We start from the raw sequence: 23,538 nt of genomic DNA on the forward strand, positions 1-23,538 counted from the left end.
ATTCAATCGGCTCAGGCAAGCTTTAGCTTTGTTTTTAGCATTTTCTCTTTTTTTATTTTTTTTTCCCCACAAAGCGTCATGCCGCCATGTAGAAGTTAGTGTGCGCTCCCTCTGTGCGTTGTGCGTGCCTTTGGCGTGTCCTTTGTGAGTGATGGCTTTGCTAAAGTGCTGCGAAAAGAAACATTGGTTTGCTACGCCTTTGATTCATTGCTGGTGTGAGGGAAATTTGCATAGCAGGCAGACTCAGGGCAGATCTGGGCTCTCGTTAGCCGGGTGGCTAGATACTTCATCATTATCATCAGGCCTGCGCTTCGGTTCCAGCCACTCTGCCCTTGCTTATAATCTTCAAGCAGGCTTTGCAGAGGGGAGGGGGAAAAAACAACAAAAAAAACAAGTCTCAAACAAATCATGCAATGCAGTCTGGGTAAAGTCACACTCTTAACGGTGTTGTTCACGCGGAAACATACATTTTTAAGTTGATGGTCGCTCGCATACACCAGCCAGGCCCGGTATTCTGTCTACAGGTATACCACACCTACCTCTCTTGTACTATTTTCCTCCATCTCTCCCTGACAGGCTTGCTGCAGTCCTTTTGGGGACAGCGCTTGTTATAGAGGACATGCTGACGAGTGTCGATCGATACCTACTCCCCAACCGCAGCATCAGTCTGCGAGCTACGGGTGTGTGCACGTTTGCACGCGCGCCCCGGCGTCTGTGCATACCCGCAGGTACGCGGGCAACTTGTTAGACGCTCAGGACAAACACACGCAGGTGTCCCTGTCACTCACTGCGCCGTGCCCTTGAGGGTGTCGGCTCTCATCACACGGACGCATGGGCACGAGTGCGCTCGCGTGCGTCTGTGGCCGCGCGGGTATCAGTTTATGGACGATTATACGGACTGCCACCACAGATATTTTTCCTCCATGAATATTTTACCATCACATAAACACAACGCATCTGTGGAGACGGACAGAGGAGCTGTGACTCCCTGCCAGCTGTGTCGCCATCGACGGGAATTATAGGTCGGGATTAGGAGGCTGGCACAAAGGTAGATACTCCCATTGTAGAAAAAAAAAAAAAAAAGTTTAACAAAATTTGCAGCACAAAATGCCTATCTGGTTCCGCCCGACCACTTTTGAGTGAGGATTGGCTGCAGTGGCATAAAAGCACTTGCAGCAGGGTGCGAAAAGAAAAGGAAAACGAGACTGAGATGGAGACTAAGAGTGTTTCTTCTTCCCCGAGTCTTAAATCCGCCATGGGTAACCGCTGGAGTGTGACAGTAGTCTTATAACCGCCAGTGTGTCGTTAAATCCCAAGCGCATTTATTTCCTGCAAGACCGAGAAGGCATACCTCGCTTTATGTCCCAGAGCAAAACGGCAAGGTGATTTTTTTTTTTCTTCTGTTCCCTCTCCGTCCCCACTTATTTGGCCCTTTATTCATATATTAATAGGTTCACGGGCATCACAACCCTTTCTTCCCACGTGTACATTTTGCAGCCTCCTCAACTTTTCATTCTTTCGCCCAACGTCGCTCCTTGCTTCGCATTTATTAGACGAATACTTAATTCATTTGCATGAGAGCGTGCGCACTGGCTCGCTCAAACACCGAGTTCACTCCTCCAAACATCACATTAGGCATGCAGATTACTGTGTCGTCCAAGAAAAAAAAAAGCAATAAAATACTAATGGTTGACTCATAATTATTTAAAAAAAAAAAAGCCTAATGGGTTCATTATTCAATGCTGCGCCAACAATTAAGTGCAACATATTTATTTGAAGAGCAAAAGAGAGAGAGAGAGAGACATGGGAATCAATAGGTATTCTTAAATGGAAAAGTAATTTGGTGGAGGCAAATATGTGACTATTTATTGTGTTGTTCTGTTGTTTCTGTCACCTTTCTTATTATGGAAACTATGCAGGATATTCTATCAAAACAATGATTATACGAAGGACAATACATTGATCTGCTGGGAAACGTTTAGATCTGACGTTCATGTTGGCGTTACTTAGACACGTACCGCTCACCTAACGCAGACACCACAGCAATGACACTCCTTGAGGGCAGCACACACAAAAAACACTTTAGGAACAACTCAAAAAACTGGAGGAACATCACAAGGTGTTGACTTGTCCTCCAAATCAAGTATCTGTGGCCCCTCCCCTCAACCTATAGGCCCCCCACTAGAAACATCCATGTCCATGTCCATTCTCTGATGAGTCAGGGCTGCTTTGGATGCACAAGGCACACACAATATTAGGAAGGTGGTCATAATGTTATGCCTGATTGGTGTAGTTGTCTTCACGTAAGATTCGGATATGTCGTTCTCCAAAAAGAAATGATAAGATCAATAAAAGTCAGACTAATCCTGAACCCCACACACATATACATGCGCGTAAAAAAAAAAAAAAAAAAAAGTCGTGGAATATGACACAACGCAGTAATACCCTTAAATCCTTTTTTTGTTGTTGTTGTTTTTCTCCTGAAACTCCCATGCACACACAAACACAGACACACATCATGTGCGTAGCTGGCCGCGGTGTCTACCCGCCGCTCCACTGCTCTCCCATGCAGATGATATAATCTCTAATCAGCGTGCGGAGGGGGGGAAAGAGGGGGCGCACAGGGAGGGACGGAGGGAGAGGAGCACTGCAGGAGACCGTCTGAGGGGAAAGACTTATCTTGGAAGCAAGGAGCCATGGATGAGTGGAGGAGAGTGACGGATGGAGAGAGGAAGGAACGCACATGCGCCCACCAACACGCATGCAGACACACGCTTTCCCATGTGTTCCTGCTAAACTCGTGGGGCAAGATTTCCTTGTCTTGTAATGATTTCTAAATAGGGCCTCGTTGCCCAGGGATATATTTAATTGCCACACACCGGCTGGTGATGGTAATGCGTGCTGACAAAAAAAAAAAGAGAGAGAGCACGAGGCAAAGCGAGAGAGAGAGAGAGAGAGAGAGAGAGAGAGAGAGAGAGAGAGCAGCAAGTCACGCTTATTTTGAAGTATAACTGTGACTTAGCAAGGGCACGAGTGACTGTCACTCTGTCTAGGTTGTTTTGCTGTAGCTACTTGAAGCGGCTGCTTTCAGCTCAGTTGCCCTCACCACCACAGACTTTCTCTCTCTCGTACACACATACATACATACACACACACACAAAAACGCACACATGTCCACCTTCATGCCAAGCTATTGTGTTCTTCTTTGCACCGTGTTGCCAGATTCCCTCGCAGTAACCATCATGTCTCCCACCATGCTGCAATCTTGGCTGTTTATGATGCACCGGCTCAATTAGGTGTGTGTGTCCATGTGTGCTTCTCATCAAGGATTTCATTGAATGTCATCAGCACCCATTGAGACCCCGCCTCAGGACGGAGAGGGGGGCGTGGGAGGGTTCCCACAGATCACAAAGTCACTGTCCGTACTGTAGGGATGCGCATGCCTGCGCAAATGCACTGGCATAAAGGCATATGTGTCATGTCCCAGTGTGATGTTATTGTGGGCGTTTGTATTGTGGGCGTCTGCTTTTAGAACGAACGTGGGAACTGTGATCAGACGTGAGCAAATACACAGAAGAGAAGCAGCAGCAGGCAACAAAACAAACTCCATGGCTCGGGGCGGTTTTTGTTGTCTTCGTGGAATGTGACACACAAAAAGCTCTGAATGTGTGTCTATGTGCACGTATGAATCTATGTGGACTGTAAAAAAAAGTGGACGCCATGAAAGCTCCTTCAAAGTGAAACCAAAGCAAGCAAATCTCCCCCTAGTGGCCGGCTGAAGTTCAGGTCATTCCCATCACTTCCATCTTAGTGAAAGGGACTTGGCCATAACTAAAAGACCAAGGTACATGTCAAAAATATTTGTTCCAGAGGTTTCTGTCATTTAAGGTAGTTCATTTTGCACTAACGAACGACTGAGTGTCCAGTTTTCTGATGAAGCTTAGTTTTAGCCTCTTATCATTCCAGGACATACCAAAAGTAAATTGAATGCCGTTCATGAATATGTTGGAGCTCATGCATGGTCTTAGTCTCTTTTGAAAGCCAAGACTCTGATGTTTCTATCACAAAAGTCAGAATCATTTTTAAGTGGTATTGTCCTTGAGTAATCAAAGCTGGCACACAGTTAAAAAATAAGAAGTTGTTTAGTTCGCCTGATTCTGTGCTGGTTGAATCCCATAATGGCTTTTATCAATGAAATTAGAAGAAAATGCAGCATTTACTCAAACGCGTCTCGTTTGCAGAGCTCTGATTGGTTCAAAAAGCTACTGCTGTCCCATATACAACCCAGAGGAATGTTAAAGGGTTAATTAACCATATATGCATATAAGCATCTAGACAAATGTGACACCGACAGACAGCTGTGATTGACAGTTGCCGCTTGGAAGCCGCTCTGTGAATCTGTCCTGAATCCACCTGCACACTCCTCTGCAGGATTTGCATTGAGAGCAAAGAGGTCAGTCATCTGTTTGAAACCTACAAAACGAGCTAGCTAAAACAACTCTCACGCATAACCTCTGCAGGGAAATAATTTGGCAGTCAGTATTCAGCATTTACATAATCTGAATCCACAATGGCGCTCGGTTTTAACGGAAAATCGGTACACTGTATTGGCGTAAGTCGAGCCGAGCGAGTGTCGCTCACGTGCAAGTGCAGCTCCATATATCCCCAGAATTTTAGCCTCAGTTTGCCGAATGGGAGGAAGCGGAACCACATCATTAATTTTTTCTACAGTCTATGGAATGTATGTGTATACAGTATATGTGTGCTGGAAGCTTCACTTCCTGCGTTAAGATAAATAGGCTTGTCTGTCATGTAGGGCTGTGTCTGGCAAACAGATTCCCCTCACGTCAAGCCAGATGAACACAAATGAGTCCCTGGAGGAGACATTTCAGGGGGAAGAGTGTCCTTGTGACACTTCTCATGAAGGACATCTTAAGGGTAAAGAGGAAGTGTGGGTGACAGCCAGAAAAATAAGCGTGGTTCTACTGCGCACCAGGCACGCAGAGACCTCAGGCCCATGCATTGAACTTAAAAGCGCCACGGCAACTGCAAGGGAATACATCTTGTCTTGATAGTGGGGTGTAAAAAATGCATTTACATAATGGCAGGCAATCTGTCATACCCCTCGCTACTTGGTATCAATAACCCTCCTCTGTCTGTCTCAGTATGTCTCTCTTGGTGACAATACAATCAGTTCACTCCAGGAAATGGATGGAAGCTGCACCTATAGCAGGTTCGGAACAGCATTAGATAACCACTGGTTGTCATCTGCCGTGACGTTTTCAGTATCATTCCACCTCAAAGGTGACAGGTGCCACGCTCACTAAATCGCTGCACTGTACCAAGAGGTAATTATACCGCCGCTGTAAATCTTCCCGATGGCGCGCCAAGTTAGATTATCTTCTCACATGTCAGCATCCCAAAGTATGATCCAGGATGCGCACATGCTTTATGATGTGGATGCTCACGCAGGGGCAGCAGATACAGGCGTGCGGTAACCTCTGCGGGCTCAGGTGGCCAGCGGTTTAACACGCGGGTCGCAGAATTGCGCGTCCCACGCATGGTTGAGTTTAAAGTAGCCCATGTGCACTTCATCTGCATAGACGTTCGCATGCCATTCACCGTCGGCGGTGGGTTTGCTAAGTTTCGGCGGATGGAAAGGCAAACAGTCAAAGCAGAGTCACAAAACTTCTGTAATTTTCGAAAAAACAGCAACAACAACAACAACAAAAATTCAACGCCTGTTTAATCAATGATAATCGATCCAATCTGCATCACAGTACGCCAAAGCACCTTGTTAAAATCTTTATGGTTAACAACACAGTAAACCAAAACACTTTCACATGGGGAGTCATTCAATTCACAGCGATTCGTAGGATAATTGCATTAAGCCTGCTTTAAGTGGATAATAGCTCCGTGGCTGAAACAAAAACATCAAGAAATCCAATTGTAAAATCAAAGGTGCGTCTATTATGAGCTGTTGCCAGCCAGCGCCGAATATTAAGTAAACCCTAATTCACGGGCAAAGCTAAAATAAAAATGGCTAAGCTTATAAATACACTGTCTGCTTTTATAGTCTCTATTCCTGTATTGTCAAGTTTTTTTTATTTTTTTTATTTTATGAGGGACAATTTACGGTCGGCTAATCAAACACTGGAGTTTTAAAGGCAGTCGGTTAGTTTATTAACCACTAGTGGAGCCTATGCATCAATTAGAGCACTGATTCTTACTCAGAAATACCTGCACTTCAAGGGGAGCTCTTAAAAAATCGGACTTGACAGAGTCATGAAAGCTAGAGGGCAAAAAAAGAAAGATTTGTTTAAAATGGGTAGCTAGGTAGAAGTTAAATAATTTAGTTCATGCCTGAGATGGAGATGGCAACGTATGGTAAGATACAATGTACCTTCACTGACTGATTGCAGGATTAATAGTAATGCTTAAAGCAAAGGAAAAATTCTTTATTAAATGCATAGGTAACAGTTAAGCAGGTTAGTTGTAACATTCCCTGATCAGTCATAACATTATGACCACTGACAGGACAAGGGAATAGCTGTTTGTGAGGCACAAGGGAGACCGACACAATATTAGGCACGTGGTCATAATGTTAAGGCTGATCGGTAACGCGGGAATGCAGTGGAATTATAAATGCGAGATTTCACTGTCCAGTTGCATGAATTTAACAGCTTATTTAAAGTAGCTTACAACCAAAAGCAACACACACACAGGAGCAGCCGTGCAACAGTGGTCGACGCATTAGCAGATCTCTGAACTTTTATTTTTATTTTCCTCGCATTCACCCACGGAGACGAATGTTCAAGCACACGCCAGATTAACAAAAACCCCTGAACACGAAGTCAAAGGAAAAGAGGACTACTCTTTAGTGGACGTGGAAGCGAAAAGCATTCATTTAATGCTTTTGTTAGGCATCAAGGTTGCGCATAATGCATTTCAGTGGGAAGCAGTAAAAGTTTATTCACAGAGATTCACAGGGTACGTTCACCAACGAGGCCTTTTTGCCATGTATCCTCGTTTTAGGTTGGGTTGGCCGGGAGTGGATGGGCGCCCACCGCCGTGTGCGTTTCGTATGCTCCACCACGTTGCGATACCAGTGTAATGCATGCCACTAATTTATGCAGTCAACATAAACCCACATGATCTCACATTATAATGTTGTTTGACGCCCTGGACGCTAACCGGGTAGAAACACTGCACAAAGTAACCTACTTTGATGAGTTAATTCATCCAGGAGTCCACTGTTCGTAAATTGCGTGTTGACAGGAAGTGCTCTGTAGGACACAGCTGTGCAACTCGCGCAAAACTTAAACGCTTTGCTCAAAAACTGCCCGTCGACGCTTTGTTTTTGGGTTTTTTTTTTTCGCACAAAATGTCATTGTTGCCTGGAACAGCGATGGCGTGCTTGAAAATCAGCGCGCCGTGGCACGCAAGCATATTCTTTTATAAAGCGGCGGAGGCTGATGTTCACACAGAAAGTGAAGCCTGTCACGGAGCTTTGCATGGTTGGAGTTCGACATCGGGAACGTTTGTAAAATCATCACGCAACTGGAACTCCGGTTGCACACACATATGAAAACGCCTACGGGCCTGCGGGGATTATGTCACATGTCCGCGGGCGCAGGTGCACTGTGGGGCGCCCGTATATTTTCTGCAGTTAATCGATCACATGAAGCCACTGGAGCTTGACTGGGAGTCAGTGGGCCAGAGAGTGATATAGACTATAAGAGCCTGCTGTGTGTGTGTGTGTGTGTGTGTGTGTGTGTGTGTGAGTGCGCTGTGGTAATATATCTCTGTGTTCCATTATCATGGAGTCTCTCTACGACCACTCCAGTGCTGCAAGACCCTTCCGAGACACACTGTAGCTCTGAGGTTTTCCGTTGTCCACTCATTCATAGACACATCACATTCACTCGCTCCCTCTCTCTTGTCATACACACACATTAAGCGCCCTCTGTCTCCGGTGGCGGGTGCGCACGGGGGATGGGGGGGGGGGTCCTCTGGAGGTTAGCTAATTTGGCCCACTGGTGCCTTAACCACATCTCCCTCGAGTCACTTCATCCCCTCACATGTCGCTCCGAACTCGCGCTCTCCTTCTAAAACATCCGCTCCGACTCCGCTCCCTCTCGACGCACAGCTTTGGCTGGGCGCAGACGGAGTGATGTGCCTATTTTCGAGGCAACCTCTGGCCCACATGCTATCCCCTCGACCATTTGCATCCGCTGGGACTCAATAGGCCCTCGCAGCTGGGGGGAATGGATATTGTGTCATGACATCCTGTATTTTCTATATTTATTCTGAATATGTGTGTGCGTGTGCGTTTTTCCCCCTTGCTTTTAGTAACCTAGTAAATAGCATGTTTTCTTTCACATAAATACTGCCAATTATTAAGTTGTTATTTTTACACATTAAGCCCTAGGCTTTTTTTCCCCCACTGAAATAAAAAAAATCATCGCAAAATTTAATAATTAGCAGAACTGTGAGAAGGAGAGCCCAGTGGATCAGAGGCACTTGGGAGAAAATCTGAATCAGACCACAAAACTCCTCTTATCCTTATCACTAAACCAGGGTGAGATTGGAAAAAAGACTTAATGAAAACTTTAAATTAGGGGGTAAATAACAGCCTTATAACAATGAGTCGGTAAACACAGATGTTATCGATGTCACCTGCGGCTCCGGTCCAATAACATCAAGCCACGCCGAAAGGCCACATGCCTAATCGTCCTCCATCTCCACCAAATGTTGGAATTTGAGCACATAAAACACGACATAAATTTTTACTCATTGTCATACGCTCTTCATCTTTCAGGCATTATATGGGCCAGGCCAAATAAGAGATATAGTCTGGTCCCGGGAAAAGAGTCAAAGAGTCAGAAGACACATTGAGCTCTCCAAACTTTTGGGTCTGTTTTGCCAGTGTCGTCCATATTAGTGACATCTAAAGCCATTTCCAGGGACTTTATTATGTTCTGAGAGAATAACAAGGATCATTGAGGAGAGGGTTTTGTGGACAGCAGTAAGTGGAGACATTAGTCTTTAAGAAAGGGAAGGATATTAGGAAATGGAAATGATAGAGACGCTGGCATTTTGGTCTTAAAAGAACCGACTTTTCACCTGTGCAGCATGTAATTGCAGAAATCACTTTAAGAAAGTTGCAAATTTTCTCGTCAAAGCCAAATGACTGGCTGCTGTGCGGGAGACAGCCTCAGATAGCTTCCTGACGAGGTGACTGGAGAGGCGTCGTGGAAGGCTGTATAATCCGGAGTTGCATGTAACAGGGTGTTTTCTAGCAGAACTAGCGAAACTAACTAAATCTGCGTGCAGATGGTTGCAGTGGGAGGTAAAACACAACACGGCACAGTGAAACATGTAGGTGCCGGGCAGGCACGGTGAGCTCGCCAAAGTCTTATAACGTTATCTGTAAAATAAAGAGAATTATTTTTCCTTTTTCTAGGGAGAGTGCACAATGCAGCTGGACAAAGAGGCCTTTTTATTGGATGGTACACAATACATTTTCAGTTTATTTTGATGTATGACATTTTTAATAGCACTAACAGGAAGATGGCTCATGTGCTGTGTACCAATCCATACTGATCTAAGGCGACCTGGGGAGAAAACGGACACGGCTGTAGATGACAAGGTGTGCCGGTCTGCGAATGTGTGTGTACGGGCCTTTGCCGGAGCATAAAGGGGCTCAGTGCTGAGCCCGTTCAGCAGGAGAGTCATAGTCCATGGGCACAGAATACTAATTCTGTTGCCACAGTCCCCGTGAGCAGCAGACGCTCTCTATCTCACACACACACACACACACACACACACACACACACACACACACACACACACACACACACACACACACGGTAGTCTTCCTTCATTCCTTTTTAGGAAAGATCTGCACGGGGACACAATTACTCTTTGTCATAAGCGGTGGCGTGTGTGTGCATTTTTCATTGTGTCTGCATGTGTTTGGCTAGAGTTAAGGGTTATCAACACACCTGTACATAGCGTACACCGGCACAGGGTGAAAATAAACACCTCAGGTAATATTCTGCGAGGAGGGGGATGAGCCCACGTTGCACGTACGTGTGCGCGTGAGTTTCTGGAAGTTGACGGCCCACTGACTCCCGCTCAGTGCTGGGGTGCTCTGCTCCCGAGAGTCCCAGCTAAATCCCAGGCCTCACTCTGGTTCTCTCCTGCCATAGCGTCCCCCTCCTCTCCTCTCTATTCCCCTCCGACATCCATACATATGACACAGTCCGCGCCCACTCTCTTTGCTAATGAGAATACCCAATGGCTGCTGCAGCAGTCCTGTGTGCATGTGCACGTAATGAGTTGTGCCATTCCAGAGGGAGGTGGGAATGTCAAGACATTAAGCCATGTGTTCTCCAGCAAGGCCTTTTAACGTCCGTGGTTTAAATATGCAGATGCACGCAGTCTTTTTTTTTTTTTTTTTCAAAAGTGACAGTAGTTGAAAAGCGCTCTGTTACGCTGGCTACGGTTCAAATTTACTCACAAGATGTTTTCTGTGGCTTTAACAAAGAGCAAAATAAGTCACGGTCGTGTCGTTTTTCTTTGTAGCCACATCATTTTCCTTCCTCGTGATGCCATCCAATTTCTCTGAAGTGCTCCGGCCCCTGCTGCAGCCAAGCATCACGACAACACGATGCTGCAGTACAGCTCTGGTCTTTCTTTCAAAACAAGAAGGGAAGCGCAGGAAAAAAAAATAAAAAATACAGTCAAATACAAGACCAGCTGCCCTTGATCTCATGTATCTGTAAACACGACTGGTGGACATTACAACTGTGACCTGAATGTGTCATGACTGCACAAAGCCAGATTGAGCATGCACCGGAGGCAGTGGGCACTGCTTCGGACACTCCAGATATTTTTTTTCTTTTTTTTTTGGGTTGCATTTAGTTTGCATGTCATTACCAAACAAAAACAGACACGGACATATGACTGTGCTTTATTTCAGCGGAGATAACGAGTGCCTAAATAGCATAGTCAAGAGACCTCGTGTACAACTGTTGAACTGTTTCAGATTTTCTTTCAGTTTCTTATGTTTCTATACGTTTAAAAAATGTAGGACACCATCCTCTCCCATCATCCCCAAACTCAAAATGGCACACGAAGCTGTAGCTCTACTTGCTTGAAGTAGCTCCCTTCCCCAATTCCTTCATAATTCAAAGAGCTACATTACTTACTACTGACACATCTCTTGTGTAGCCCACAAATAAGGCGGCGATCATTTAATCTAGAGATAATCTCGTGATTAGCACGGATTGTGGATACCGAACCAGAATGCATCCTTCCTGGCAAACTTGGGAAAGAAGCTTCTGCTTGCAGTGCCAAGTTAGCGCGTGGAAGCCAACTAATTAAATTAAAAGACAACCATGGTGGCTATTGCAGCGTGATGGATGAGCTAACACATGCGGGATGGTGTAATTTTCCCATAAATGATTGATGAAAGATTGGGAACAATGATGTTAGTGTCCTACCCTGTGTAAAGAAATTCTTTAGCGAAAATGAGAAACCTTTATGTCTTTACAACCCATACGGGCTGATGATATATGAAAGCACAAAGATGTATGTGCCGTCTAAGTGGAATTTTTAGATCAAGTCAGAATCCACTGCCGGGTGGGGTTGAAGCCACAATGTGACAAAACAAGACGGGACTTTGTCTTCTGACTGCATATCTTGAAATTCCCAGTCGTAAGGGGATGAAGACCGGGAGGCATCCATTATTCCACATAAGATGTCTTCACACACGCACCGCAGCCCTGAACCTTTCCAGACATAACCCAGAGGAGATTCATGTCGGAATGCAAATGTGGAAATCAGTTGGAATGGACAACAACCTGTCAGATACAAAGTACAAAGTCCCTGAAATGCCTGATTGAGCCTTTGTATGAACAGATCAGTTAGATCAGTGTGATCAAGGGTGAAGAAGAAGAAGAAGAGGGGCCATCTATACAGAGATGTCAAGAAGAAATGTCTAGCTTGAGAGGTGACAATATTCTTCTGTGAGTGAGGACTGACACCAAAACCGAAGATTTCAAGGAAACAGACCCGGTCACTAACTGCAAACAAAATGCTTCAATTTCTGCATCATGTCTTGCAATTTCATACATGTTCTGTCCAGGTACCACGCCTCCAGCTTTACCAAACATACAGTATCTCCATCCTCTCCACGATCTGTAACTCCAAAGATAACATCATTTACATATGATGTGACAATCTATATATAGTTTCTTCTTCTTCTGGTGTTTTATGATGACTGACCAACAGCCCTACAGCCACAATCTAAATTTGAACTTCTATAGAGGGTATGCATTGACGTCACTGCCGCTCGCGGCCCCCCTGAATGTCAAGAACAAGTAACAACATGGACAAACTTATCTGACAGCCCTCCAGAATGTAACTTAAAGTGACGTAAATGAATAAATAAATTAATATTACCCGACACTAAATGTGAACCACAACACCAGGTTTCTGTGCCTGGATTCCAGTTGTTTCCATTGTTTCCATTGTTTCCATGATCCATTTACTTCCCTGTTCTTTGGCAGTCGGAGATATCTGTAAAAATATATCTCTGACTGCTTTCCAAATCTGTTGGTACAGTCAATCGCACAACAGCTCTTCCCCATTTTTTAAATTAATTTTACAATTTAGGCGCTATTAAAGCCTATGATTCAAACTAATGCTGCTAATCTCCACGCTCAATTGTCACTTTCTGCCCATCAGTGGCTGTAACCACGGAGACTTCGCTTGCTGTGACGTCATGTGCCTACCCTGTATTGGAAACTGTATTGTTTCATGTTTTTAGGATAGTTAAATATCCATCAGGCATTTGTGCAACTCTTCTCACATGACGTATTTTACAGCTGAGTTCACAATGAGTTCACTTTCCTTGAGATAACATGGTATTTCATTTACTGTTACAGCAAGCTCTGCTTTAATATTAATGTATGCACGGAAGTTTGCTGGAAGAGAGGACACGAAGGAAACGGATGGCAAGGTGAGAGAGGGTCAAAGGGAACGAATGAGTGGGACTGAAGGGAAGGGATGAGAGGGGTGGAATGCAGAGATGGACGATGGTCCTCGGATGCGACGGAACCCGGGTGTTGAGACTCAGGGTGGGGGCACACCTTGCGCAGGAAGTGTCCACTCCTTGTCCCCCCTGGTTCCTGTAATGAAAGGTGGAAGCGTGTGCGAAACAGACTGACATAGTGGTTGGTGTGTGGTTTTGTTCCAGATTTTTCTTCCTGAACCTACAAGCTATAACACCTTGTTTTCATTGCAGGGACATTTCTATTCATTTCTCTTCTGTGCAAGCCAAACATTGTACATCTCAATACATGTACCAGTGCATAATTACGCCTATTGCTGTGACTCGTTTTTAATCATTTTTATATGATTTAAAAGAAAGTAAAAAATAGCCTAGAAGACATTACGGATAAATAATAATCAACCAGAACGTACTGAACATGCCTAAATGCGGAAACTCTATTTTGCGATGTACTGCACATAGTAATAAAAGAAAATAAAAAAAACATCTTCAAGAGGCCGAGGTAATTTACTTGTTGCCTATTTGAAGTAGAATGAATTTCGCATGGTTCTAATAGAATAAATGAGAGAAACTGATGTGGTTTTCAGAACAAGGTTGTCCCTCTCATTTTGAAGGATACTGTGTATTTGCGGGAACAGTGCCCTCTCACCAATTATAAAAAAAAATTAATAGAAATAGAAATAGGAACATGGAATATGTGGACAAACTAATGAGTGCTTGGAAAACAAAACAGAGGTTCCCTCGAGGGCCGGAAAGAGAGGATGGAAGCGGAGGGGGTGATACAGGGAGGCGTATTTCAAACACGCCAGGTGTGATGTGCGCCTGTTCTACTTCTGTAGGGTGTGTGAGTGAGTGATTGACAGGGAAAGCAGGGGATTTCAGTTTTTGTTGCTGTTGTTGTTTTTGTTTTTGTTTTGTTTCACTCCGTTTCGCTCTTTGTAGCAGGCCCAACATTCAGTCGCACAAACAACTCCGGAGCCCAGGAGCCGAGTGTGCCTGTCCCCGCGCATGCTTGTGTGATTACATGTGGTTTCTAAGCCTTGCATCAGGTGCAGGGAAGTTACGGAAGTGCGAGACAGCTTGAATACGCTGTACGTCGGTATTTGGACTGATTTCAAAACGTATGGCTTGCAGGTCGCGTGGAAGCTTTTAAAGTCATGGAACTGTCGTAACAGCCGAGCAGAAACCTAACCTATTAAATGTGTGCCATGAAGCCACACTCCTCAGAACCTATCACTGATACATGGATTTCTCTCCTAATTAAAAATAATACGTCTCTGCACAAGTGTAGAGTTCCCTCTAAGTAGGAAAGAAATAAAAAATTGGCTCCATATGCTGTAACTCAGCTAGTATTTCCTCGTACCACCCAATTTATATGGAAATGAGAAGATATTTGCTATCTGTGTTATATATAGATATGTGCTACAAATCTGTTCAGTGTCGTAAAGTCATGCATTCGTTGATCTGACGGACAAAGAACCAGGCCCATTTTGCAAAAATGTTTAAAAATGCATATGCATTGCAAGTATAATATTGCACTGGGGAGTCCCTTTAGTGAGTTTTCATTGAAGTAGCCCTGTTCTAAAATAATTTCTCTTTCCTCCAGCTGCGTGGACAAAAGACAAAAAAAGGCTTCTGCCCTTAATTATTAACACATTTTCCTGTTTCCACACGTCATAATAGTGCCAGAGTACGCACACAGCCACTTATAAATAACCACAAAGGCTGAGTATTGTCTGTGTCGGCGTATATAGAACAGCATGTGACATCTATGTATGTGCAGTATTTGCAGATTAAAGTCAGTACAGGACTGTGAGCATCTATGCTGGCCATTTTAAAAAAAAAAAAATGTTTAGCCTTGTTTCAAACAAGGGTTAAGTTTCTGTGTAAAGAAACATCCAGAGCACATCTGCAAATATGCATCGTACTGAGGTTAAACGGGAGTCAGAGAAACAGAGCGATGAGGTTGGAGACGTATCCAAAAAACAAATTAAAACAAAGGTTTCTTGCTCTTTCAGCTTATCCAAGTGGCTTCTTCAGTTCGAAATGGCTGGTAGGGAGTTAAACTTCACTTAAACCAAGTCCAGTTCAGTTTTTGACTTGGATGTCTGCAAATCGGCACAGACAGGTATCTGAGCTCGCTCTGGTCCCGAGATGAGAGGTTCACATTACAGCAGATAGAGAAAGATGCAGAGTGCAGGCAATATTTTAGCTCTTGATCTGCTCCAGTACGATGGTGGGTTTACATGAATATGTATGATATTTTAAGGCATTTAGAAGATAGGGAAATGCTTTGAACAAATATAATTTTCCATACAGAAAGGCTTGGTCGCACCCCTCATCATGGGATGTCTGCTCTTTAAATCAGCCTCTGTTGATGTTAAGTGGCCAGCCACTCACCGATAAGTCAGCAAAATCAGCGTCTTTGGAATGAGATAAAGAAAACCCAACACGGCTTCTAGACAACTGGCATTGATTTGCAGAGTGGCACTATCGGTTTGTCTTTTGTCTCAAGCAACAGTACATCAAAGCTAGACAAAGACTCTCCCTTCCCATCGATCCTCCGAGGTCACGCGCCTTCCCCTGTCCCTCCCTCTCTCTCCCTGTGTGTGGATATTAGATGATAAAATGCCCAGCCCGATGCTGATGGATTTCCGGGGAATGACAACTTTCCCGTTAGCAAGGTAAGGCTCTCCCTAGAGCTCTTAGTATGTGTGTTAATGTGCTATTGAAGGCAAGCCAGGCCTTGCAATAAAAATAACTAGGTTCTAATTAGTAGTGCTCAGACTGCGCACATGCCTATGAGCTACGTAAAACAGAACATTCTTATGTAATCGTGTGAAATGAAAGACCAACAACTTTCGCTTATATCTATATTCACCTCCGCGTTGGTCTAATACAATTACTCTGAAACAAATCCTCCGGTTGCAATGATGAAGTGAAATGATTAAGAAAGTTTAAGCTCACTGTCTTGTTCATTTCTGTTTGGGATAAAGGGCTTATCTGTGTCGCCCGCAGGCGCACACAAATTTAAGCAGACGCACGCATGTGCGCAAATTGCCATGCGTGTGTGTGTGTGTGTGACGGGATCTGCTTTCGAATCACTGATGTATGAACGGCAGTGTCCGTGAATCTGCGGACCCGATCTTGTCCTAACATTGTCCACACAAACACACACACACACACAAGCGCGCGCACACACACACAACAATGTTGAGCGTGTAACCCTAAGCCCTAGGAGCCACACCTCCTGGCCACATGGGGGGATCTCTAAAATATAGATCAAAAGGCTCAATTTCTGTCAGGCATTGCAAATCTTTTGATGGAGGGCTTAAAGAGCTTCCTTTGAACTGCTTCATTTTTTAATTAAAGGCCAAAAGACAAAAATCCAAATAATAAATTCTCTGTCAAGCAAAGATGCGACCTCCCTGAAGTACTATAACAAAAAAACAAAAAAACAAAACAGGATAACAAGACAAACTTTTTTTGTGCCTATTTGTCTCAAATAAACAACTGCATACTGCATAAGCAGAGTTATAGCGAGCTGTGTTGCAAAACGCTGAGAACTCGCGTAGAGGAGTGCGCTCATGGCAAACGCACAAACAGCACGGCGCTACCGGCCCTACCTTGACGGACGTCCCTGGGTGCTATCGCGATGGCGTCGTTGGAGTGCAGCTCGGTGACGCAGCAGTCGTCGGGAGCCAGCGAACCGTTGCTGAAGCTGTGCGGCGTCTCCGGGAGCAGCGGAACGGGCGGCGCCATGATGTTGTGGTTCGGACAAATGCAGCCCGTCTGGGTCATCCCGCAGCCGTCCCCGTCCGAAACATCCCGGTCCCCGTTGTGCTCCGTGCGCACGCACTCCTCGAACCATCGGCAGAGCACGCCGCAGGTGAACTGACTGGAGTTCTCGTTGTTGATGAGCAGCACCTCCACCAGTCTCAGCTCCAGCAATTCCTTAGAAACCTGAGGCTCGTCTGCAGCCGGATGTCTCGTCAAGCATAGCTGGACAAAGTTCTTGTCGAACTGCAGGAAGGAGTAAGGCCCGTCTGAGTTCGACTCGCTGCCGCAGAGATCGACGACCTCTTGATCCCTGGCGGGGGACGTCTGTATATGGAGGGGGCAGCTTTGATTGGTCTGGTGGTGGTCAAGGGAGAGGAGCATGGGGGAGTGTGTCCGGCAGATGACAGGGTGGCGGGTGAAGCGGAGGTAGAGGGAGTACTTGGTGGGGTCCGGGTTCTCCAGGGACCAGGAACAACCAGGCGCCCTGGAGGGAAAGAGCTCCCTTAGGGAGAAAGAGCCGTAGAGCACCCCGGCTACGAGGCTGGAGCATGGCGAGGAGATGGGCGAGGGGGCCCCCTCTGCCCCGGCGCTGGGGACGCTGTTGGCAGCCCCATGGGCAGCCTCAGCCAGGGCAGAGAGAGGAGCTAGAGCGAGGGCAGACACGGCAGCCAGGGCCCCAGCCACAGCCAGGAGAGAGGACAGCACAGACAGACACACCCCACCAGCAGTGTTCATCCTATGACATTCGTCCTGCGGGGAGAGAGAAAAGAGAACGCCGGACGTCAGACACGTTTGGCAATATTTCAAACAAAGCTTGACAAAAGCAACATGACACAAATATATATATATATATATATAAAAAAAAAAAACAACAACTTCAAAATACAGCAAGTTTTGACCAAAGAATCATGACTGGTTGGAAATCTTTTTGGACAGATCCCTGCCTTGCCTCAGTGTATAATATAACGATCTTGATGGCAGCACTTCTCATGAAGTTCTTCAAACGCGCACACACAGAAGCACTGTCAAAAACACAAACACATCCCCGCTGGGCTGGATTAAAAGGGCTGATGACTTGGCTGTTGAGACGTGCACTGTGTGGCCTGCTCTACCCCTTCCCCGCTGATATGCGCACGCAAACGCTTGGGAACGCATCGACGGCGCACACAAGCACGCACGCGCGCCCCAGCCCGCTGTGCAGCTCCCCCAAGGCTCTAGCAAACTATTACCATCACCGACACAGTGAGGGTCCGCCAACAGCCTGATTTTGACTCGCGCAACACACACACACACACACACACTGCAGACAAATAAAAAAAAAAAAAAAAAAAAAACCTCCATATACAGTGTTTCAGTTTTTTTTGCTTGAAACTTCTTCAGTAGTCGCTATATTTTTGTACATTCTGTGTCTGCTCCGTCACCGGAGACTTTCAAGCGGTTGCGCATGAACGCGGTTTGAGGAGAATGCGTGGGAGTTTTCGCACCACTCTATCAATAACCTTATAGCATAATACCCAGAGACGGCTCTGTAACTGCAACACACTTTCCCCAGAACTTTCTGCTGCTTTTCGTAAAACTTTAACAACGATTAAAATAAGGTGAACGGTGAGGAGGGGGAATAAAAAAAAAAAAAAAAAGAAGATGAAAAAAAAAAGTTTTTAAAAAAAAAATCTGCACCAATATCTCCATTAGCTTTTGGAGAAACCGACAACAGCTGCGAAATTGCCTGCAAAGTCACGATTTGATTTAACCCGCAGTAAAATTAAACACACACACACACACAAAAACACACACAGGCAGAATATGACAGCGCTTCATGAACAACGCTCATCGTGATACATCGTGATGCTTCTCTGTAATAAAATTTCTATCTCGGTATTGAGCCCACACTGTGTGTGAATAGTGCAGTGGTGAGCCTGGTGGTGGGTAGCCATCGTCTTGTTTATAGACCTCTGCTACCTTTTTCACCCAGGATTTAAATGTTTAAGATAGAGGTTGTGGAGGGCTCAGAACTAATGCTCTTGTGAAATGCTATGAAATCTGAGGACGTTCTGACATTTCTGATGCGTCCCTCGTATAAAAAGACAAATTCAACATTGAGGTGAAGAACAGTGATGCTATTTAACAGATTATAGCCAATTAAATGTGTGCAAAACTCATGCTGTCTCATAGCGGCAAAAAGCCCTTTATACAAAGCAGGTGCGGAGCTAACCCATTTCCCTAAGGCCTAGATCAATGAAACACAGCGGTCGCATGTACTTCACAAGATTTATACATGTCTGCAAGCTCTCCAGCGTTGCACACGTAGTCCACAAGGTCTAGATAAGAAGCAAGGTGCTACGCTCACTCCATCACGCCAAGAGGCGACTCCACATGTGGCCGACAGTAAGAGGCTTCATAAGGCTGAGGCGTAACGAGGGCCTGACATGTACAAAAGCCCGACACGTGCACTGAAATCACTGCAATTAGCCAGGAAACTATGAAACGTTCTAGTTTGCATCATTCACCGGGGAAATGTGAATAACGCGTGCCGGCGCTCGGGCAGCCTGCTGATGCTAACGCTGAGTGATGCACGGTGCATAAAATTGCTTGCCGTCACGCTCAAGGACAATTCACCTACACGGGAGTTATTCTTTTTTTTTTTTCTGATGAACAATAAATCTGCTACCACTGGGTCATGGGAAGGTCACCGTGACCAGCGCTCCACCCTGCAGAGTGAGTAGCAGTAGATTTTTGAAGTGCTAGGGAGAGCAATTTGGGATGAACGAGCGAAAAAAAAGAGCAAAAAAAAAAGAAGTAATAATAATAATTTTTCGTTTTTCTTTATCTGTGTAAATGTTGAGTGAACATCTATTACCCGATGATGTGATACAGTGATGAAAGTTCTACACCATTTGTGTATTATATACAGTGTATTTAAACAAAGTGCACCTAATAGAAGTGAAATAAATCACAAAGTGGGTGTTTCCCGGGGAAATATTTGCATTAAATCACTGCGAATGTAATCCCTGCAGACAGATACAGTATCTGGACATGGACGCAGGATGAATCAGCGTCAGATTTATTTTCTGCTGCTGCAGCCTCGCATTAGAAGCGTTTAACACAAACTGACTTTTATTATGAAGCAGTCTGAGGGAACACAATAAGTTTGTCAGCGAGGGCGGTGTTTACCGCTATCACTCATCGCGAACGCGTCTACGAAACAAGACATTTTGTCAGGCTGCACGACTCCTACTTCTCAGAGACGCAACCGGCTCCCTTCACCGTGCCCCGCTGTTTGCAGACTCACGCCGCGTGCGGCATGAAATCAGATCACGGGTGCTCGCAGGATGATGGAAACAGACCAATTATTGCCTGACTTCTTTTTTTTTTTTTTAAATATTATTTTAAACAACAATTACTTGTTTTTCTGCTTCCAGAAATCTGCAACCTGTTGTATTAAGCTGAATTTGCTGTTGCAACCGGTAACTACAGACGTCACCAACCGGGACAGAAATGATTGACACTAACAGCAAAACCAGGAGATAGCTGACGCACAGGACACGACATTTCACACCGCATAAAGGTGCTGTAGCTCTGTTCACTCATCAGGCACTGTTTACTTTACGAGGAGCCGGTAGCGGTGTGAGACGAGTAACCATGGCAACACCATGACCTGGTATCTTTCCCTGGTTTACTTTATCTTAGTCTTCTGACACTGTTTGGACTGAGTTTCACAGCGCGGGATTCTCACCTGCAATTTTTCACGCGGGACGCATGACATAAAGAGTTTTTAAACAGCGCCGGCTCCGGTCGGCGGTGACACTTTGACAAATGCGCGGCACAATTGGGCCGAGGGAAGGTTAATGTAGCATGTTGTGAAATATGCTCAAGGACATCACGCTGTCTGGCATTATGGTGTGGCATTATAGACTCTGGCACGCGGCTCTCCCGGCTTTCAAACAAGCGTGGCATGAGATAACATCCGTGTGGCCCGCGCCGCGGCCAGTGACACATGTCGCGCTAACAACGTGCCACTGAACTGTTAAATCCAAGAATCCGCTGCAAGTGTGATGAATTATTCTATACGACAGGCTGCTCTCTGGGTTTTTCCGCTGGCTTTGAGCAGGGGGGGGGGACTGGAACATGCGCAGGCACACTCCTTCGAAGCAAACGTTGCACCTCTTCGTCTACCGCGCCGAGTGTACTGCGGCGGGCCCATCAAAAGTAAAGCTAGATGGAATTATAGACCAAGCCATGCATAGGTAAAGTCTCACACACATTTTACGGATGAAAAGAAGTCAAAAGCGTTAAGCAAATTGTTTTTGGGACAATGAACAATGAATATTCATGGGCCCACAGTCTGTGCAAGACTAGGCCCTAAAGTGCCATCTTCATGAGGCCATTCTGTCCCACTTCACTCTCAAACAGCACTTTACTGTGGGCACCCATAAATATTCATTAGCTTTGATGCCTTCCTTCCCCCTTCCACCTTGACATTAATGTTATCACCAAGGATGGCAAAATATGTATATCCCTCACCGCCTGTCTCTCCGTTTCCTCTGACTCTGCTCTTGGCTCTGTCTTCATTCTTTGATGCAGTCAAGTGACAATCTGAGTCATCCGAATGTTTGCGCTCGCCATTAAACTGACGCAAGAAGGAGAGGCGCCGGGGCGCCGGTTTTAAACCGGCATCTCATCATGAAAGCGCTGCCGTCCTCTACATTTTGTATATTAACAGCACCCCACGGCAAATGAGAAAAGCCATCGTTTTAAAGCATTTCCATTCCATCCTCCGGGTCACCACCGGTGTCTCTTGAAGACGTTTTCGCCGCTCGTCAAAGTAGCTCCTCATGCTCTAAAAGGCCAGAAGTGAAGAAGCTGCTTGGATGAGCGGCAAAGCAGCTTCAGTGGACCCTACGAGTCCCGTCGCCCTCGTTTCAGCTTCCATTTTGAACATCCTGCGCTCCATTTATTCAGCCTTCAAACAGACTCGAGAATAAAAGAATATCTGTATACATTTCTTCTGCACAGCGGGATCCCACACTCTCTGCCCCCAACAGTTGAAGCAAATGGAAGCGATCGCCAATTATATCATTTTTTTTCTCCGCGCACCTGTTTGTGGAAGCGCCGTAGCCTTCTTACACCGTAATACCACTGCAGCATGCTGTGGAACCACAAAGAAACACGCTCGCCGTGACCGAATTATGGAAATACCCGCAGACTGCGGTTAAGAGTCTCATCTTTGAGAAAAAAAAGCTCTGCTGAACTGATACCCCAGACATTCGCTGAGTGCAGTCGAAGCTGGAGTTCTCCACATTAATAACTTAATACTGTCACTTGTTTAATACACTAATAATTCATCCCTGAAGGCTGATACCCGAGATTTATCGCCTCAGTTTTTTTTTCCTTTTCCGTCAGGACTAGAAAAAACTTTGCTACAAAGAAGTCTTTCATAATAAGAAAATATAAACTAAACTTTTTTTTCCCCCCGTTGAGACAACATTTATAACTAATGAATATATTGGACCTGAGGTTCTCGGGGCAAAAGCCCGAGGCCGCAATCGTTTCAGCTTGGGTGATAAGTTTCTTCGCTGCTCAGCAGGCATGTCTGCATGCTGTTTATCAACAAAAACAACACGAGCACTACAAACACGGCCGCCATTGCCTCGTCTACACCAACATATACATATTTTTTCCCACTCATTTTTAATGACATCACTACATTGGCACTTTTGAAGGACCACGCAGAGTGCTCAAGCAAAACATGTCCCTATTAAATAAAAGATAAACCAAGGACTAGCACGGCTTCATATTCATGTTCAGATCTTGGCCAGTTTTCAGAACTTCCTCAGCATCAAAGTGATTCAGTGATAGCAGTCAGTGCGTTCGACGGTACACAGCCAATAGGATCTGCAGAGAGCTTATCCTGCAGGCTTCTTTTTCGCAAAATGTAAAAGAATATAAAAACGGGGATCATGGCGAGCGACTTGTTTGCTGAGGAAGGGAATGATGGACAGATTGAGGCAGTCGTGTGAGCAATCGTAAGAAGGCCAGAGCATTTGTATGTACTTGCTGCCCTTTTCCCTTAGTTCTCTACACACAGTTTCCATTCGTTGCCTCTCAACGTGCTTTATTTCTCAAGAGAAGCCACATGAACTACTCCAAGTTAAGTTGGGCAAAGACTTATATCCTGGCAGCTAGGGGGTCACAAAATCTTTGATTGCTTAGACATTATTTATATATATACATTTTTTTTCTCTCGCAATTTAAATTTCTTTAAATACTCATTAACATGGATCCAACATATCTTAGTAAAGGGATAAATGGAGGCAGAAGATGTCATCTGTCAGTCAGCACTTGACTCAGTCAGCGATACAGGAGCTGCCTCAACAGCGCACTGTTGCGCACGGAGCGCCACACTAGACCTGTCAATCTGAGCCTCCTGTGCACAGTAGGACCCGCCCCTATCTCTGCTCAACCAATCATGAGGATGCATGTTACACGTTCAGGTTCCCCGCAATTGGCCGATTGGCCTATTCAGCCTTTTCAGTTCCAATTTGAAATCCAGAAGCAATATTTCTGCAATATTAGCAGAAAAGAAGCTTATAGTGCAGCTCGCTTCCATCAGCCAACTACTTGAAAAAATTGGAAAAAAAAAAAGAACCTCTGTACTATTTGAAAAGTTTAATATTGAT

The 23,538-nt window shown here is 45.2% G+C and overlaps 1 protein-coding gene across 18 annotated transcripts in view; it reads right to left on the minus strand.

The window, feature by feature from the left end:
- Positions 1-23,538, minus strand: part of adgrb2 (adhesion G protein-coupled receptor B2) — a 219,120-nt gene that overhangs the window by 136,438 nt on the left and 59,144 nt on the right. For all 18 annotated transcript variants that reach the window (XM_047605271.1, XM_047605269.1, XM_047605270.1 and 15 more), the window contains exon 2: positions 16,708-17,611. In XM_047605271.1, coding sequence (XP_047461227.1) covers positions 16,708-17,596 — 889 coding nt within the window. In that variant the 5' untranslated portion in view covers positions 17,597-17,611. The remainder of the gene's footprint in view (positions 1-16,707; positions 17,612-23,538) is intronic.

Source organism: Mugil cephalus, chromosome 14 (genome assembly GCF_022458985.1).
Source record: "Mugil cephalus isolate CIBA_MC_2020 chromosome 14, CIBA_Mcephalus_1.1, whole genome shotgun sequence".
Taxonomy (NCBI): Eukaryota; Metazoa; Chordata; class Actinopteri; order Mugiliformes; family Mugilidae; genus Mugil; species Mugil cephalus.